Source organism: Nesoenas mayeri, assembly GCF_963082525.1.
Source record: "Nesoenas mayeri genome assembly, chromosome: 3".
NCBI classification, from domain to species: Eukaryota; Metazoa; Chordata; class Aves; order Columbiformes; family Columbidae; genus Nesoenas; species Nesoenas mayeri.
The window spans coordinates 51,281,875-51,302,564 of record NC_137544.1 but is presented as its reverse complement, the minus strand read 5'-3'; the positions used below and the strand labels follow the sequence as shown (position 1 = coordinate 51,302,564).

The 20,690-nt window shown below is 39.2% G+C and overlaps 2 protein-coding genes across 2 annotated transcripts; one reads left to right on the top strand and one right to left on the bottom strand.

Moving 5' to 3' along the window:
- Positions 1 to 700: 700 nt before the first annotated feature.
- On the top strand, positions 701 to 19,206 carry TRAPPC3L (trafficking protein particle complex subunit 3L; the record flags this gene model as incomplete). The annotated part of the gene is made up of 5 exons (XM_080342208.1): positions 701 to 742; positions 2,568 to 2,665; positions 4,966 to 5,065; positions 17,854 to 18,039; positions 19,087 to 19,206. 5 exons carry the CDS (start codon positions 701 to 703, stop codon positions 19,204 to 19,206), a joined length of 546 nt encoding a protein of 181 aa, XP_080198334.1.
- Positions 13,200 to 17,114, bottom strand: CALHM5 (calcium homeostasis modulator family member 5; the record flags this gene model as incomplete). Its single annotated transcript, XM_080342207.1, has 2 exons — positions 13,200 to 13,589; positions 16,575 to 17,114. The coding sequence occupies 2 exons, from the start codon at positions 17,112 to 17,114 to the stop codon at positions 13,200 to 13,202; spliced, it is 930 nt and encodes a 309-aa protein (XP_080198333.1).
- Positions 19,207 to 20,690: the final 1,484 nt, after the last annotated feature.

Below are 20,690 nucleotides of genomic sequence, written 5' to 3'. Positions count from 1 at the left end.
TTATAACAAGTTAAGAATGATATCAGATTCACTAGAAATATCGTTAGCAAATGTGCCATTTGCACAAGCTGGCAGCTGTAGCAGGTACACAATTTATTCCTCTGGGAGCCTGGGTGTTGTATATCCGTCCTGCCAGCTTTGCAGAAACATCATGCTGGTAATATCTTGTAACTCATATTGGTCCTGCCTACACAGACAGTAACACCAGACTAAAGCAGTCAGAGCTGACAGAAGACTATAACACTTTTAAGTTGAAAATGATAGATTTTTAATTACTTTGTGCAGCAGTGTCTTACAATTTGTTAAGTCTCGAAACAACAAAATGTGACATAGAGAACAGAAAAAATTTGCTGTCCCTAAAAATGTAGCACCTGTGAATCTCTTGAGGCTGCCCGGTTTGACTTCCCATGGCTGTTTGCTGAGTATTTTATTACAAATCGTTATTATGGATGGAGCTGTTATTTATGTTGTGTACAGGGGCAGATCTGTTGCCAGTCAAATTCTTCCCAAAGGAATAGGAGGAGCATCAGCAGCATTACAGATTGCAGCAAACACATCTCATGCAAAAAGCAGAAGAGCAGAAAGGAGATCACTTTAGAGAAGGGAAGGAGGAAATACAGTGGTTGAGAGAAAACTGTTCCACTTGAAGAAGAAGAGACATAAACTGACAATCAAGTACCTCAGGCGTTACACAAGCAACATGTCTCGGCCACCAGGAAGAAAGCAGGAGAACCACAAAATAGTAAGACACTTTTGTAATGTGCAATTAAAATTGTGCATGGAGTAATCGATGTGTTTTATACAGTTATATTTCTGAGTAGCCTGAAGTTATTCTCCTTCTTGTTCTCTGGCAGTGGTGTGTCTAAATACAAGAAGTTCAGATATGAAGTTTCCTCAGAATCTCTACCTGTAGTTGAAAATGTCTAACTGTTTAGGAATATTTTACTATAAGTCCAAAAAACCAAAGTGCTATATTGCAGAAGAACAGCCACAGTGGTTTAAAAACCCCACTGATAGTGTTGCATCCTGAAGAGAGTATGTTTGCACCTAAAAGTATGACACACGTATCTGTGTGTACATAAGTAAAACAAACTGAAGAGAGAGGAAGTTGCTAGTAAGGAAGAAAGAACATAGACAGCTGTATTAACAGAAGACTGGTAACAAAACCAAAGTGACTGTCTCACTCACTGGGCATGTAGCTGCATTTTTTTACTTTTTTCCTAGTGCTGAGATTCTGAACAGGTTTAGAAAAGATGGGCACAAAGCTTCTGAGACTGAAATCTGTTCAGAAGCAGAGGTTTAAGTGCTTGGAGAGATTTATGGTCAGAAATAGGAATGCTGGGTAAGTTTATATGCCTCTGTGGCTATATAGTCATTAAATGGAACACAGAGAGAAAGACATCTCTGTTCTGTGTTTGGATGGTTCAATTCCACATAAATCTTGCTTCAGGAACTTAGAGCCTTATGTCTCTCTGGATGGTAAATGGTGATGTTTGGTAGGAGTTGGGGCAGTGGAGAAGTTCCAGAAGTCTTTAAGACAATGTTATGCCAATTTCTGAAAGGAGGACAGAGGTCTCCACTGAAAAAGAAATAGAATAACATAATATAATTAAAATTAATATACATAAGTTTATGGATAAAAATATTCCAATGGATTGCAAGAGTGGCTGATAAATACAATTATGTTGACATAGTATGCTTAAGTTTCTCTAAGTTATTTATCTTATTACAATGTAGACTTTTTTGCTGAGGCTAGAACAATACAGAGCCTATATGATATCCATTTACTCCATTAAAAACTTGTTAATGAGAATGTGGCAAAGTGTTCAACATTATTGTAAACAGGAGTTATCACCGAGGTGAGTATAGGAAATGTTTCCACATTACTTAAGATTTTGAACAGTGACTTGTTTAAAATGGGAACACTGATTAAATGCCAAACTTTTGATGCAAAGGGAGCAGGAAGAAGTCTTTCCACCAAGTTGTTCTTCCATTCCTTGTGTGATTTGTTCTATAGTTTTCACTGGCATTTAGTATTATTTTTCCACAGGCTATAAACAAAAAGCACCTCTAATCTGCCCACATGCCACAACTCTATAGCACTTTATTGAATTAATTCCTGGCCAAGAAGTTTAGTCAGAGTTGTCCTAATTTCTCCTCCGAAGGCCAGCTACTGCTCCTGCTAAATATGATCATGTATACACATCGCCTCAATTATTCTTTCTGCAACTAAATGCTTGTTATTAATCTTGGATGGCATTTGACAGCGCTTATCAATCCAGCAAACATATATGTCGTTAAAGGATGCATCAATGTACCTGATGGCAGTAGTTGTATCCCAAGAAATAATATTTCTTACAAGCAAAATCCCTGTGCAGAGACTCAAGTGATGATCAAGCCAGGCTCTGTCACACTTGAATTGTGGATTTCAGTGATTACACATCCAAGGACAAAAGATTCTTTATTAATGTAAATGTTATTTTTGCTTGCAGTAACAGTAGCAGCTCAAAAGCATGGAAAAGTTTCATTCTAGTTGCTTCATTTTTTATTTCCACCTTTTCCGGCAGAGCAGAGAACTTTTTGTACTCACCTATGGGGCTTTGGTAGCCCAGCTGTGCAAGGACTATGAAAAAGATGAAGATGTCAACACCTGTTTAGATAGAATGTAAGTGCTGCTTTAAATGTTCAACTTCATTGATAATGCTATTTGACCACCTATATGTTACCTTTCAGCTTTATGTCTATTATCTTATGAGTTCCAGCACTCTGTCTAGATAACAGAGATCATGGGAATAAAGTTCAATATTCTGTCAACAGAATAACACTAATTTGTGAATTAAGATAGCTTACACTTGTTCCTTGTTGATCCTTCGTTATGCTGATTAATAATACATATATTTAATCTCCTATATCCACTTATTCAATTTAAACCTTTCATTTTTACCCTCCTATTTCTTCATACCTATGTTATCTCAAACTAGGCAAGTTTTTTGCTTCTCAGAGTTAGCTAATGTGCATTTCTGTGCTCACTGTCAATGTGGCATTATCACAACATAAATAGTCATATCACAGAAAATCAGCAAGAAACAACTTTTGAGCTGCTTAACAAGAAGATATACTAAGATCTTTGGAAGAAGAGTAAGGCTTGTGTTTTCAGGAAAAATCAACATGGAAAATGGATTTACAACAATCACAATGGACAGAATATCCGACCACTTTGCTATTAATCTGAAACTTTGCAAATAAGCTATAGTCCAATAGCTATCGATGGAAGTGAGTAAAAATTCATTGACTGAAAAAAAGGAAAGTAATTTATTTGTGGACTAAGAAGGGACATACCCCAGATACTTATTTTATATTAATCTCTCATTCAGCTCTGATGAAAATCATATATTTCAAAAATACACAGGCTTCTTTAGGATGTTGTGGTAGAAATTATTGAAGGGTAGTTTTGGAAGATGTTGAGACATATCTTGCTCCTTGTGTTTTTCATTATTGTAGCTGTTTCTATAAAATGTTTTTGGTTTTGTCTTGCTAAAGACTTGATAAAATAATGGCAGGTTTCATTAAAGCAAAATGGATATCTTCTGTGAAGATGAAAACAGCCCAGCTTGAGGAAGAAACCTTATAGATTAGCAGACCTTGACACCTGGGGGCAGTATTCTTAGCTCTATCTCTATATGCACATATATAATCCATAGTGAGAAGGGTGTTTTTTACTGTATTTGCCAAATACCTGCTTGTCAGTTTATTATTCATTTCAGTTTCAAATCTAAGGCATAAAAGTTGAAAAGAATCCAAGTAGTCTTGTACATCACCAAAACATACCTTGCTAACTGCTGATGGCATTTACCGTTATTGATATTGATAAATAAATAAATAAATATTTCATTGTTCTCTGATGCATGTCATACTGCAATTTTAGACTTCATGCTGCCAAAACCACTTTATGGTTTTGTCATCACATTAGACATCAGATCACTTTTTGGCTTCTTGTCAAAGATGTGGTACAAAATCAGTAAGAAACTCCATCAAGTTCAGGCTGCTTCACAAAGGGTGCAGGGCTTCTGATGAACAGGCAGAGGCTGCCAACATCCACATAAATGGAAAGAAAAAAATTCCCTAAAAGCATTTTTGAGATAAGCTCACAACATTGTTTCAGTCTCTTTCCCTTTTTCAAAACATGCTTGGACGCATAGCTGTTTTGCTATGTAGTCAGTGGTGTTTGTTAATGTGTAAGAGCTAGAAATGAATATTTGTTTTATAAATAATTCCATTAACTTCCATACTTTTAAATTTCATTTCTCTGAATGAGATCTCTGAATGTTTTAGCTACAAAATGAAAGTGGTGTTGTACTGAAACTGTATATTAACTCACAACTTTTGGGTTCTTTCTGCAACTAGTAAATAAAGGGAGAGAACGTGTTAGAAAAAAGAAAAAGATGGAATTGTGGAGGAAGAGTGAAGAATGAGGTGAAGAGATAAGAGGATAAATTGAAAGAGATCAGGTCCATTTCCCATGAGTTTTCCTGGCACCTGAATGCTGCAATGAGGGTGCCCAGAATTTGCTGAACTCCATACCAAAGAAGTATTAATCACGTGTATTATTTGTATATAACTTATGTATTATACTCATATATCAAACATGTACTATTTATTTATGTATATAAAAATAAATGTATGTGTAGACAATATGTATATGAACAACATTCATGTCATCCTTGTCAGGAGTATCACACTTAAAGGAGTATGATTCCTTAAATGACTACATGAACAGCAATCCCATCATGCTGCAAAATGTGGTAGAAAGAATAATGTAGACCAGGAAAATCTGTTGTCATCTAAGCCATTCATTTACATACATACAGCTGTTTTTCTGAGAAAGCACAAGAGACAGATTAGGGAGATGGTGCGTGGAAAGAAGTTCCACGTTTAGAATGTTAACTTTCTTTGTTTTCTCCTTAGGGGATATGGCATTGGCATAAGGCTGATTGATGATTTTTTAGCTCGTTCGGCTGTGAAGAAGTGCCGCAGTTATTCTGAAACCGCAGACATGATTGCACAGGTAAATAAGATTTACGTTCTCTATAACTTCATCAGCATCAATGGTCTTAGCTTTTCACTTCTGCTCTATCAGTTTGCTCCAGAAGAGTAATCTACATTTTCTGCTATTTCATGGTTGTCTTATTAAAAAACACTCATCTCCACCATCACACCCATGCTTCCATTGGGTGAAGTACAGCCTTTTCCTTATCTACAACTTCATATCAACTAGTAGCTCACAGACCTTGGCTTTGAGAAGAGACATCAGTTTCTACTTCTGTAGCATCAGACTGTGAAAAAAAAAAGTGAACAGAACACAAAAAATGTGATGTTTAGGGAGATAAGAATTCTGCAGATGGTCTTGATAAACCCACAGTGGTTGGTTTGCCACAGAGGGTCATCGGAATCACAGAACTGCTTCACATGGGTGTTAGTTTTATATCTGAGTTGAAGACAGAGAACACAAAACGGGATACCACTTGTGAGGGGCTGCCAACCCCTGACATAAACTGAACTTAAAGTCCATTGCTAAGCTCAAATTAAAATTCATCTATTCCTAGTAGCCTATGAGGCATTTTGCCATTAGAAGAATGAAAAAATTTCTCTTTGTTTTCTGTGGCTTAAGCTGGTTTTGTCTACTGTTGCCAGAGGATGCAGCAAACAAAAAATATCCAGTTTTAACAAAATTCTAATCATACATTACCTCACTTTTTTCTTTTTCTAGGAGCACAAGCCTTAAACATCTCATACAAATGTTGAACTTTGATATTCTTACTCTGGCTATCTGAATCTCCATAATTACTTTAGATGTTTCTTAAACTTAAGATGGTAGTGTTAGGAATTAGCTGTGGGATTTTCTGAAAAAGGAATACTCAGTGGTAGCAGAGAAGAACAGCAAGAAAGTAAAAAGGGGGAGAAACATTTTCCTCATTATCCACAAATCTAATAATAAAATAAAAAAAATAAAATCAGAGTGGGTACTTTTGCTTTCTTTGATGAAAATTTTTCTGTTATTGAGTAGTCTTTCACACTACTGTCGGACAAGAAAGATCTAGGAGGAAATTTAATGACAATATACAGATTTATGAAGATGGTTTTTTGTGCCCATAGGCAAGTCAGATTTCCTGGGGAAGCTCAAATAAATCCGTAGGACATACAGCCTCTTTAGACTGCTGATTCACTGTATAGGAGGACATAGTGCCTGGATATTGAGTTAGCTCAGACTGATACCCACTCAGGTCATTGTGAATGATCCCTTTTATCCTCTATGATTTTCAGCTATGAAGTGTTGCCAGAGAAGATACACCTGGCTTTCCCAATGGCAAAAATTAACCGCGCTTCATAACAAAGAGCTGTTTGCTATGTAGTCATTTGTTTTAAGAGGGGAGATCAGGGCATCAGTTGCTTGAACTGAGATTCATTTCCATTAGCTCATTTTATGAGACAAAAATATACCTGGCATGCTTTTTGATTGCTTGAGAATTACCAACAGCATCAGCTAATTGTGAGCGTTATGTTTAGCCTCTGACTGCATAACTGGGATACAGAAGGCTTTCTGTACAGTAATCTAAAGCACCAATATATGCTGGTTATACAGGAGTATCTTAGTTCAAAGTGTATCAGGTGATGTGCGATCTTGCTCATATTAACCACGTGAGAAATACCTATGTTCCATCTGACTGAAATGGAGGGACAGAAGTCCAAAATTCTTGTCATAGAGTAATCGATGCCTGTCACAGATACAAAGGACGGACCCCTTTGCCTGTGCTGTTGCTGGTAGGGCTATAAAGTGCACATGCATACAACACATGCAGCATGATCTGCCAAAGTTTAAAGCACAAGCAGGTAACATAACTAAAAGTCAGCCAAATCCCATTAGCTCATAAAAGAGTGGAGGCTAATTTCTTCCTGAAGTATATTTTGAAGTCTAAAATCAGGATGATGTATAACAAAGCTCCTCCTTTGGAGGAGCTGAGCTGGTGTAGAGGATCCATTGGAGACAATGAGAGCAGCCAAATGAAAACCACGAGACAAGCACCATTTCAATCTGTTAAAATGCACTGTCTCATTAAAAGAATGATACCAGGCTGCAAAATCATGTTTTTGTTATGTTCTTCTTCAGGTGGTATTTGTACTTTATTTTCTCTGGATTTTCATGCATATGTCCGGTATTGGGTTTTCTGGATTGTGTTCCCCATGATTCCTTTATTTACAAATGCTTTAGCACAGTTGAACCATTATTCTTAAGTACAGGGAATTCAACAACAAAATACAGTGAGAAATTAACCATCAAAGTAAGGAAAAATAGACCATTTCTCTTCAGGTTGTACTTCAAAAGGACTTACTAAGAGAAATAAAATTACTTTGAAAGATTGGAACAAACTTGAAAGCACACAGTCTCTTGAAAAGGCCATTTTTAGCAAACTAAAAGAGGAGTTCTGAAGTAGGAGTATAACCTTTCTGAGGCAAAACACGATATGGAAAACATTTTCACGTTTCTTTGGCAAAACATTTTAAAATAGTCTTCAAGCACTTTTGTCTGAGGCATGTACCAACAAAACATATAAAATGACTCTGCAAGTAACTGTAAATACACTGTTAAAGTTGTCAGTTCAGAATTACACAGCTGTTTACATGATCTCTTTAACTCCTCAGCAGAAGTGTTCTCAGCCAGGAGAAAGTGCTTAAATACTTAAACGCATTAACTCTTCTGAGGTAGAAATCTGTTTGAGGATGAGTGTGTAGAGTAAAACCAGTTAAAAGTTAAAGGAATTAAGGCATTTAAGCAGTTCAAATAGAGCCAAACATTCTGTAAACGTAGCTGTTATCCTGCAGTCCTGCGGAAAGCAAAGAAGTCCTATGATCAGACTGTGGGTGTTCCCTGTGGAAATGGAAAGAGATGAAGCAAACCAAAAAAACATGAAATGGGGAGTACTAGGCCAGTTTGCCATATTAAGAAATAAATACCCGAGAAAAGATGCACCTAAGGCAGTGACTGAGAGCTTAAAACTTCAACCACTGGTTCAGACTGCAAAGTCTGGGATTTACTGAGAGCTTATACTGGACTGGAGAAGGGCCAACAAGTTTTGATGGTGAGCCAAAATGAGTCCTTCTACACTGAGTTCCCATGGTGCTCACTGACTTCTCGTGTTTGTGCTGTGACTTTGTCGGGATAGAATAAAAAAAGATAAAATAGGCCATGTAAAAGTAGACTTTCTGCTCACTGGCAAATTTAGGTAAGAAAACAGAAACCAAATGAGGAATGGTAATAAGAATAAAACTCAGTTGAAGAAGTAGTGTCCGAGACTGGGTTCAGAATTTGGATCTAACTGGCGATTACTTTTGAAACAATGGTGATAATTTTGCTCTTTAATCTTATAATAACAAATTTTTCCTTCAATTCCTCCTCACAAGACCTTGACATCATTGATCTGATTGAAAGAGATGTGAAAAATAAACAGCTTCTCGTTTTAGATCTAATCCTAGAAGAGTTACCTTCTGCAGCACAATGTCACCATGCCCCAGGAGCTGTCTATATGCTACAGGTGGAAGCAGCCAGGCCATACCCTGTGCTCCACAGTGAGCTGGCTTATGGGCTCCATACCTGTCTTAATAGAGTGCTGTGCTTAAGGATGTGTCCCGTGCTGAAAAAAGGTGGCTGGAGAGATGTGCTTTATTGTGGAAGCTCAGTACCCCATGAGTGCAGCAAATTTATGTCTCTGCAACTGCTTGTAGAGAGGCCCCTTGAGGACCAACACAGCTGGGGCAATCCCACCATGTCACCTCCAAGCAGAGGTGTAAGACAAGAGATGTGATTCCCCATCCCATGGGAGGTCGTGCCATGCAAGGTCCCTATATGTTGACATACGGCCAGTTTGAAAGTCTGACAGAAGCTGGCAGAATTTATGAAGCTGTTAAATGTTGCTTTTCAGATCTCAGCAGTAGGAGGGAAATGCAGACAGCAGGTTGCTGTGCTGAGTGGTAGGCAGTAAACTGAAAAACAAAGTGCTGTGCTGTAAAGAGTAAAGAAAAGTTTGTGAGTACACGGAATCAGCAACAGATGGCAAGACCTTTAAAGTATCTTCCTCTTCTCAAACACTGACTGTGGAAAAGTACTAAGAATGAAAAGTATGCTAGCAAAAATGTTATTTTGCCCATCTTTTGTCTTCTAAGTGGACTAATTCTGGTCCTTCATTAATCTTGTTATTATGTAAGTTGAAATTATGTTTTCAATATTTTTAAGCCTGTGTTATCACTTACTTTGCAATATTTCTTATGCATACAAGTTTTTGTAGTGAAAAGTCGCCAGTAGTATATAAAGGGACTGATAAGTTAGTGGCCTCCTAAATATTTCAGTAAGTCTAGACTGTGTTTGAGCACCATCAAAATGTTAATGAGTTTTATTCTTACTGCTTGAGAAAGATGGAATGCTAGTTGAGACTTTTAAAAAGGGCAGTGGTACATTTTTAATTCTGACTGCATAGATTTCTTGTCATTAAACAATATATAATCCCATGAAGTTGCAAGTAACATTTTCAGAAGAGAGATGTTGCTTTACATGGGTGTCATTTTGATGATGAGCCTATGTGCATGTCTCAATAGATATTCTTTTTATTCTATTTCATATAGATAGGAATGATACAGAATTATGGATGCAACTTTCAAAACTGCTCATTTGTTTTACTTCCCTGTCGTGTGGAGTCACAAAGAGATTGAAAATACCTTTGTTTTACCCTCTGAGAAGTTGTGTATGGTAGTTTTACAGGAATTTCTATCTAGTTGTAGACTAGATTTAAGAAATGTTTGTATCTATTAATTGAATTATTTATCTATGTAGTTACATTGTTTTTTTGTCTGCTGAGAGTTTTTCACAATTTTCGCTTTATAGCTTTGCAGTTTTGCCTTAATTTGGTGCTCTGTTGCAAATCAGCTACTGTTTTTTCATACTTTCCATGCAAGTTCTCTTTTACACAGGAAATGTTAACAATAGAGTCTGGACAGATTTGTCACACCATAATGCAAAGTACAGCTGAAATGAAATTGAAAGCATATGAGGGCCTAGCATGGTTAACTAGTTTTTGTTCTTCTAACAAAGACTTGAAGTTTGACTGAGCAGATATGTGGCAGAAAAAGAGTTAAGATAATTTAGATAAGAAAGTTGTGTTCTCACAGAGGAGAAGAAACAGTAAACTGAGGGATAAAGCACAGAAGTTTCCTTTTTATTTGTGCACTGAAATTTTGATGGACATCAGAATTAATGCAAAATCTAAATTTTCCAAGAGAAAACGTTGATTCTGTTGTTTGATTGTTTTTTCTTATTTGGTTTTTGTTTTGGACAGTGTTGACAATAATCTTTGCTTCTTTCTGAGCTGCCAGGGTAGCTGCTGAACTTTAATTCAGGGACAATGTTGATCAAAACAGCTTTTGCAACAGCTGCTTGAGGGAGGGGGTTACATTTGTCAATACCAGATTCCAGTTGAAAGCATAGGGTCAAACTGGCCTTTATTTTTGTCTGGTTTTATAGAAGTATTCCAGCATCCACATGGTAATCATATTAAGTCACAGGCATTTGGTAAGACAACACAGAGTAACACAATCCTGGGAATGAGGGTCGGTAAGAGACTTTGGCTCCTGCCAGGCACATGTAGCAGCACTAAGCGTTCAGTAGCTGCTCTAGGAGGTGCACACACTCTCAACATGAGTTACCTGTGAGCATGAAGCAGGACAAGGATGAGGAGAGGAAAATGCACCTCAGTTTTGCACCTCTACAATAGAGGAGAAGGCCAAGCTGGGAAACATTCCTGTTTCAGATGGTCCTGGCTACTCAGGAGCTTTGAGCTTTCTCCTGAGGAAGAAAAGGGTGCCAAAAAGCCTAAAGTAGAATCCTTCTGTGCGCCCATCTTTCACCCTCCTACATGGAAGTCAAACTCATTTTCACCAGGGGCCACATCAGCCTCGTGGTTGCCTTCAAAGGGCCGAATGTAATTTTAGGACCATATAAATGTAACTACTCCTACATTTAAACGGTCCTAAAATTACATTCGGCCCTTTGAAGGCAACTGGGAATCAGATGTGGCCCCCGGTGGAAATGAGTTTGACACCCCTGCTCTACCTTGCTTTTGCCTCTGTGTCACAGCACTTATATCACAGTGGAGATCTCATCCTTACATCAATTCTCTTGTTTCCCATATTCCTTGATCACCTCATCAACCTACTTACTGTCCTCCCCTTTGCACCCCTACATTGGTTTTCTGTGGTACCAGTGAAGAAGAAGGTGGAAAGATGGCTTTGGGAAGGGAAGTTGGGCCCAGGTGTGGGCACATCTTGTTAAGATGTGTCTCCTCTCCCTTGCATGGAGGGAGGAGGTGAGATGGGGCTGAGCAATAGGTATTGGGGCATCTCTCATAGAGAAAAGCAGACAAAAGACAAGGGACATGTACCCTGGAATTAGATAGTTGCTGTACCAGGAGAAGAACCCGGGGAGAAAAATGTGTATGTGCCAGACATGATGTCAGACATGCCTGCTGTTGTGACTTCAATTTTGGCGGTGTTACTTCTGTGCTTTCAACTAACTGCAGGAGGTACATTTAGGTATGTAACATGTTCTAAGTCTGCTGTAAAGTGGGTCAGCCGAGATAAAAAGCATTAAAACACTTACTTAAAGAACATAAGTTTTTCAAAATACATGGAGAAAATTCTAAGCATACACTAGAGCTAGCTCTTGGATTTTATTTTAAAAAATAGCAATGATCTGTAGGTGCAGGTAGATGCTTTTTTGTGCTGAAGAAGCACACTGAGTCTGAGCAAGTTGGGTAGAGTACCTTGGTTTGCTGATAAGAGCCTGATTCAAGCAGAGCAAAAATATGATTCTTTGCAGACTCAGGGAGACTGGCAGTAAAATGCTGCATAAAAGCCTGCCTGGTTGCCTCAGGGAAAGAAACTTGGCAGAAACTTTGTTCTCCTTTTAGACAGTATTTGCAAAGACTCAGGACATTCCGTGTTAGAGCCATGTGTGAATTCCAAGTGGGTGAGGTAAAGCACAGGGCTCTGGGGTGAAATGCACTTGTCAGAATCACCGATCGTGCAGTCGCCTCACCTGTGATCACTACTGGTCACTTTTGCTCCAGACACTAAGTTTCCGAAGATATTCAGAAATGTGAAAATCAGCCTGCTGCAAAAGTATTTTCTTGTTTTCAAATGTGGAATTTCCTTCCAGGGCCTCTGTTATACACTGGCCACAGGCCCAGTACAAACTATTTATGTAGCTCTGCACCCAGTTCTCAAAACCCCCTCAAAACAGGAGCTTTATGCCCATACAAAGGGAAATTCTCAGTGGGAGAAGATAATACCAAGTACTCTATGAAGGCAAAATATCAGTGATGCATTTTCATTATTGTAACAAAACACTAACAACTGATCATGTTTCAAAACAGCATGTTATTTTTTAACAAAAACACAACAATGCTGAACCATCTGGTAATTTCAAGTTCTTGGTACCCTACCCTTTGGCTGTAAGACTGGTCTAAAAAATCACCTTGCACCTCACTGTCAGTGGAGATCACTGTCCCATGTCCAAGATGTCTCAGGGACTAGAAGACCAGGGCCGATCACTGTGACCATCCATGGCATTCTGGGTGCAACAGGAGTCTGAAGACACTGAGATGCCTTGAGTGACAGCTGGTGCCTCAGGACAATGCTGTACGTGCAATGGCCTGGAAATGACCTGGAAGCAAAACCTTTCCTTTCTGTGGGCTGTTGGAAAGACACACACATCTTCTATTATTATACTCACACCTTTTAAATGATGTTACTTTATGATAGTCTCTTGATTTACATAGGATGAGCATACTATAGCACCCATTACATAGGATATTGTTAGAACCTTCTTGTAGAAGTCATTATTCATCTCTCTTTACTGTCAGCTCTTGATCCCAAGCCAGCGACATTAATATAGCATGAAGTCTAGGTGCCATGGACGACTGCAGCCTTTTCCATGATGTACAGAAATAATTTCATTCCATCCTTTTGGAGCAAGTTTGTATCTGGGAGGGAACATGATGAAGAATAAAGAGTCAATTGTGAAAAAAATGTAGAGATGAAACAGCTAGAAGTCTGCCATATTAGCAAGATATAAAAAAGCTGAAAATCTATTTGATCTATGGTATTTCCTTTCTGTCTACAAAGTCCAGCATTGTCTCTCTTTCCTCATTGGATTCTTTCTGGCCTTCTTCAACTAGCTTGTGAATTGTGCTATAATGCTGTTTGCTACTGCTGAAAGAGTAGAGCTGGGAAGCATCTTCCCATGCCTGAAAAGCTGGCAAGGGAATTGCTTCTGGTGCCTTGTTCTCAAAAAAGCACTTCAGGTTTCGCTCGCTCAGCTTGGTGGCATACAGCTGGAAAATCTCCTCCATTTGTTCCTTCTCTTTCTCCGCGTACACCCTCCAGAACTTCAGCTGGAGGTGGCTGACTTTCGACTGGCAGCTGGCACAGCAAGTGGTGAGCAGGGAGAGGAGAGCTGTAGTAACTATCACACACCAGCCTAACATCTGGGAAAACAAAAGAAATCAGTTTCAAGTTAAAAAGGCCCAAGTGAAAATGCTACTGAAGTCAGGAGTGTCAGAAAGAGCGACCACACTTTGTATGGAGAACATACCGCTCCTCTTGAGACCCTGCTGCAGGTGTCTCGTCCCGGTTTGCATTCAGTGCCTGGTATTGATGTTAATGGAACATCCGTATAGGGACCAAAGGGAAGCAGGAGCCGTCAGGATTGAGGCTTCTCAATAGTGCTCATTTTGATGGCTCTTAGGAAAGCAAAAGCTGCTTGATTTCTACAGTGAAAGGTAAAACTCTCAAGAAAATTTAGTTGATACCAGAGTCTGGCTGCCTCCCCCTTCTGTTTTATAGCAAAGGGAACTCAGATAACAACAGCTGAAGAGGCATGTCCAGCACAATGGCAGTTCAGGTTTGGGGATGCATGATCTCAAATCAGACCTCAACTACAACACTGTGTATGAAGGAAAGTCTAAGAGAAGTCTAAATGATCAATCAAATAATATTGTGGCTGAATAGTGCTATACAGAAAACAGAGGGGACCTGAGTGCAGGAGTAGTGTCTGGGTAATTTAGAGAGGATATTGCTAAGAGTTTATTGCAAAACTGTAACTGTCTGGTCTGTAGTGTATTGGAATTGCTCACTGAATTCTGTCACACACAGGGAAAAGTGCATAGGCAGAATAAAATACCATAGTCACTAGATGCTGGATGGTTTCTGTCTCCTGAAAGAGTTAAATAAAATTACCCAGCAAAAAATTTTGATTAAGACATAATTCTGAATTGCAATGAACTACAAAAACGAAAAGTGTAAGTAACATTTGTCCCAGATCAAGAAACCTTTTAGAGTGTAACCACTTTTTTATGTGGTGTTTTCAGACTTATTTTTAATTAAAAAAAAATGAAACAACAACTAGAACCGTTTCAGCAGTAAATAGCTTTCAAGAATATAAAAAGCTTAAATTTAAAAAGCTTTCACCATTTTATTTTTACCAGGAGGTTCAGTGAAATCTAAGTTATTCTTGTGAACTTTTTTTGACTTTTATGAATCAGCCGTTTGTAGTGGAAAAACATCTTTATGCCAAAACTTGTTTAAAATTATCTTCTTGCCCAATCCTGTGAGAATGCTGGGAGGATAGGGCATGAGAAAGAAGAAACAGCCTGTGCATTGGCAGGTCTTTGTTAGCACTGGAAGAGAGTCCAATTCATCTACCCACCGATAAGAAATAGTTGCTGAATTTTAGAAAAAAATTGGTTTGTGGTAATACACTTTTCCAGTGTAACTCAACTTTTTCTGCAGCAAGTTCAGAGTTTGACAAAATTCTGTTAGGAAGATATTAAAGGAAAAGCTACTTCCAAGATTAGAGTAGGGGGAGAGTGGAAAAATGTGCTTGAAATTGTTACTGCAGAGGTGTGAACACATTTTTTCATGCCTAGTGCCACTGACCTAGTCAGTAGTTTTGCCCACCTACTCCACTGCAATGTGTAGCATTTGAAAAAAAAAAAAAATAAAAAAAGACAAAACAAAACAAACCACAACCAACCACCACCAACAACCTAAACCCAAACAGCAATAATGACAAAACAAAGCAAAACAAAAACACAAAAAAAATCCCCGTGTTTTTAAACAGTGGAACAAATTCCAGTGTGGAACAAATCTAGGTTTCAGAGACCCATATGAGCTGGGACTGATTTCCCATGCTTTAGTGGTTATAATATGGAGAGCTACAACCTTCTTCCTGTGAACCCTGCACTTATATTAAAAACCAACCAACCAAACAAACAAAACTGCCAATAAAAATCTATATTTAGCTGATGGAATATAGAAAGTTTCCTCAGGGAAATCTGTGAAACAGAGAAGCTTGATAAACAATTATTCTTAGGGACTGGTATGGAAGAATAGCTTCACTTTCTCGTATCTTTCCAGTCGTTTCTGCTTTGTACTGACTGATGATTTCTATGCATATTTGAGAACCTGCTCTTTTTAGCAGCTTTTCAGTTTCTTGCAGCTTGCAGTATTCTCATGCTATAAACCGAATCACTGATCTTTCGCTGTTTCCTATATATACAACTTAAAGTCTTAAGCACTATTTATTATTTCCTTCTAAAATTCTCAAATAAATTTCTTTGTCTGCAGTACAGGATTTGTCTGCATTCCACTCCTACTTGTAGGAGGACTTAACTTGAAAATAAAACTGGCTCTTGGGGAGGAAATGGTTCCATATGGACACAATTGTCTGACAAAAACTTGCTGGCTCCACAAAGGGTTTTTCCTTCCTGCTGACAATCATCTTTCCATAGTTTTCTGTAGCCTTTTTTTTCTTTTTCTTTTTCCTTTATTTTGATATTTTGACTCTGAATTTATTTACATGACAAGGCAACGAGCAGAACTGTAGCACATGAATGTAGTAAAATGTAATACGATCTCAGCTTTGCGCGTTCTGCTTCTTTTATTTCAGTGTTTCTTCCTTCCTCTGAGCAGGACAAAAACATACTCTGATCTGGCATCATGAACATGAAGAATGCAAACAGAAACACATTATGCATGCAGTCACAAATCTGTCACAAATCTTATTTTCCGATATTTTTTACTGTTACTGACAGTATCATAATGATATAAAATAGGAGACTGTGGTATGGATTTTTTAATAGGACAGGCCCCTTTAATGAGGTGACATCTGTGAATTCAGCCTTCTAAACAATCCAGTAGGTTTTTCTCTTTAGAGTAATCTTTGTCCCGGAAGAAAGCTTTCAGTTATCTGGTCTCATTGATCCTACTGTCAGTGGGACCCCCTAGGAAGTGTGGCACAGCTCAGACTGAACTAAAAGATGGATTGTTTGTATTTTGTAAGGCTGCATCATGCCAGAACTTTGTTTATGTGAAACCAGTGGTTTTATCTCATGCTCTGACATCAGGTTCTTCCACAGCTAAATCACAGCGGCAGTACAAACTGCATAATGCTCTGTATTTGTTTTTCTTACCTGGGACTGTGCTTGAAGAGTTCGTTTCAGTTCGTCACTCTCTGAAAAGGGCATGGAGCTTTTGTCACAGGCTACCTTGTGTAGCTCTTCAAAACACTTCTCAGATTTCCTGTGGCAAACTGCCTGTAAGTAGTCAGGATTTTCCAAGCCACTCATGGCACATTCGTAAAAAGTTCCGTTGAGCAAAGCCACAGAAAGCCACATCACTGGGGCTACCAGAGCATTTAGGGTGATTTGTCCAAAGACATAAAAGAAATGGCAGGTATTCCCTCTGGGGAATATTTTTCTGGGATTCACCCAGCAGCCTGTAAAGAGTTTCCAGGTCTTGCCATTTAAGAAATATCCAATAACTAGCAAAACAAGAGCTGGGGAGAAGAGAAATACCAAACCATACCTGAAGTTTTCATTGCTGCAGGGGCATCGGAAAGCAACAAGAGAAAACACACGTTCCCCTCCCATTGTCAGCAGTGCCATAAAACTGTAACCTAAAGCAGTTTTCTTGTTCATAAAGAATTTCAGGATTGTTTGGAAACCCTCCATGTTTCATACTCACTAAGGAGGTAAAAATCGAGACACTTTTATCTTCAGTTGCAGCGGTCTGCAGCAGTGTAGCAGGGGAGAGCTCTGCAGAGGAAGCACAGCCCGCTGCCTGCGCACTGCCCAGATAACGCCGTGATGTCACTGTCTGGACAAACGTGCTCACAGGGGACTCCTCTGCTAGCAGAGCAGATGTTGCTCATTTACAGTAACATTCATCGGCAGTAGAAGGAAAGCACGCAATGCTCTGTGTAATCAAATACATTTACAGTCTTGGCAATTTTATTCTTGGTGGATTGTTGGTTTTTTTTATTGACTGCAGATGGAGATCAGAATGAGAGCACACCCTCACCAGTTGCAGGAATTCTTGAGCTGTGATTATCAAAGTTGCCAGCAATGTAGTGAAGGACCTAATATAGAGGCTAATGGTCCCAGAGGAGGGTGACACAGCTGAAAAGAGACAGATGACAGTAAAACTACTTCATATGGGGTTGTAAATCTGGGGACATCAAAGGGGGAATAAGTAGCCTTCTGCTGCACTTCCTGGAATATCACACAGCTCCAGATTTGCATCTCTGGCTCAAGCTGATCACAGAAGAGACAAATGTAGTTTGACTTCTAGCCTTTCTGGCCTTTCCCCCTATTTTCCTAAGGTAAAACTGGTCTATAGGATGCTGCATCATAAAGCTTCTCTTCTGTTTTGTGCGCAACATACTGAAGCAGTAGTTTCATCCTTTTGCAGGTTGCTTTCAAGATGTACCTTGGGGTCACCCCTAGTGTGAGCTGCAGTAGTGCCGCAGGAAATGAATTCTCCTTAATCCTGGACAAAAACCCACTAGTGGATTTTGTGGAGGAGCTGCCAGCAGAACGAGCCTCACTATGCTACTGTAACCTCCTCTGTGGGGTGATTCGAGGTGCTTTGGAAATGGTAAGGAAGTGAACACCTGTTTTCTTCATTCTATGTTAATATGCAGAGATGCAGGAAAGCAAAACCACTTGCTCTGATAAATGAAGGAAATTTGGTAGTGTTTAATCTCTCTCTTGAATTAAATGTCTATCTCTAAATAAAAGAGGGCCAGACTGATCCTGGATCCTGAGGTAGAGAAGCACACAGGCTGGCCCACCTCCACACTGTCCCTGCTTTGCTCTTCAGTAGCTGACTCAGGTGCAAAAGCCAGGTGGGGCTGGAGAACCAGGTAATGGGGATTGTGGAGAGCCAGGAGGATGTGCTCGACTCCTCCGCTGCTCCCTGAGCCTGTCTCATTTTCCTGCATAGGTACAACCAGTAATAACCATCCCTGATTCTCTCCAAATACGTGAAGGTAAATAATATTCTCAGGTTACTGCAGCACCTACTGAAAGAGGGAACAAAGTGTGGATGAGTATAATGTTAAAACCAAAGCATCAGAAGTGTATCAGATGGCACTCCAAATTTTGTTCTTGAATTTCAGGCTTTTACAAAAGAATGGCATCAATTGAAAGTCACTGAGTTGTAGAGCTTCTGTGGCATTTTCTGGAAGATAACTTTTGGGCTGCTTTATGTTTCTGTCAATATCTAATTTGTCATGTATCTTACATTTCAAGAAAACAAAAGCTGTACAAGTATTGTGTATGTACATCAGTCTAAGAATTATAGTGTCTATTATAAGACTAATTAACAAAAGTATTATATCATAAGTACCAGAACGTGAACAAGAAATTTGGTGATCACAAAACTGTCAAGTACACAATTTTGGTTCTCAGAAGAAAGCAAAGCATTGGAATGAAGGGTAATGTATTATACAAATTCCAGTGTATATAAACTTCCTTTTAATTAACTTAGTTGGGAAAGATATTTTAAAAACAATCTAGAAATCTGTTTCTCATGAAATCTGAGAAGAGGGGTCCCCTTGTGCTAGGAGAGAAAAAGCTGATTATAATAGAGGGAGAAACTGGGCATTGCTTTGCATAACCGATCAGATTTGATTCTTTCTAGGTTCACTTAGCAGCAGAAGTTACTTTCCTCCAGGACAGGCTGAAGGGCGATGCTGTGACAGAAATAGGAATTACATTTTTAAGGAAGGCTGAAGACAGAAAGCACAAAAGAAATAAATGAAAAGAATACTTGGAGAACCCTTGCTGAGGGATATTTTGCGTCTTTTGTTTCTGAAGAAGACATGAAGAGTAAAAATAGCTTCCCTGAGCCAGCTGCACCACTCACAGATTTGAAAGGTGAAGAGAGCTGGGCAGCAAATGAGAGTGGCATAGCAGGGGGAGAGCCATCTTAATTGTCATCACACAGACATCAGTATAAAAGATTGAATGGCCTGCCCTCCCTTCTCACATAACCATTCCCTTGAGCGCAATGGAGGGGTTTTTTTGGTATTTAGTGCACACTGGATGCAAAATATTCATTCGGACACCAACTGCTTTCAGCTAAGCATGATCACCTTTTCCCATTTTGTTGTTGGTAATGTTTAAAAGCCTTGTTGCTAAGAAGTGCTTTGTTTCCCTGGCTGTTTGTGGTTAGGAGTAATGAATTAATTCACCGTGATTGCTGCATGCAGTGTCTCGCCGTCTGGTGCCTGTTTTGATGTGCAATGGTTTGCCATGCATTGGCCTCCACACCAGACATCCTACTCCCTTTGAAACCAGGGAGGGGTGCGGTTTCACTGGTGGCAGGAGCCAGTTCCTTACAGCTCTTTCGGGCCCCACATGCAGTTTTGCTGACACGCCTTATCAGCCTCGTGTGTACGTCAGGCTGCCACACTCTGACGACCGCAGCCGTGCTTGTGCTGCTTCAAGCTATGGGCCTTTTCATGTCAGTCTTCTCTTCAAGAGCGCTGACCTTATGACCGCACTGAGCAAGGCATGGCATATTTAATGTGTAGTCACTGTTGATCTGTAGTTCACCTAAGGAAACTCGAATAAAAATTCAGAGATTGCCACACAACTGGTTTGCTGGTTCTTGTGTATGCTCTAACTCAGCCTTCGTCACCAACCCTTGAACATCTTCCACTTGGCAGTGAACTTCTGTTACCACAATGTGACTGAGAAGTATGGAAATAGCAGCCTCACAGAGACCTGAGTTATGGGAAAGTGCTTTCTCTCCAAAGCACTCCTTTTAAACTGATAATACAAACCCTCAGTTCAATTCAGTGAAGCCCAGAGTCCTCTCTGATTTTATCACTGTGACTTGTACTCTGATCTCCTATTTTTCCCCTCAGTTTATTTACCTCTTAATCTTTCTAAGTCAGGGGCACCTCTTACCTTGGGGACAACAGGGTCCACTCCCACCAGAGCTGTTGGTAATATTTCTTTTTTTGTTTGTCTTAATAGTGCTGCACGGTGGTGGCACAGTGGATTGGGGTTCTAAGAGAACCTACAGAGCAAAAACTAAGCTATTCATTACCCAGCTTGGGGCTCAGCCGAACATGCTGTTACGTGCTACAAATAACCAGTTATAACATGTAACAACAAGTAACAAGTTTTCTTTTCCTTTTTTTTTTTTTTTTTATTTATTTTGGTCTTGTTTTGTTTGGTTGGTTGGTTTGTGTTTTTTTCTTCCTTTTTCAGGAGTGAAGGGTATTACAGAGTTTG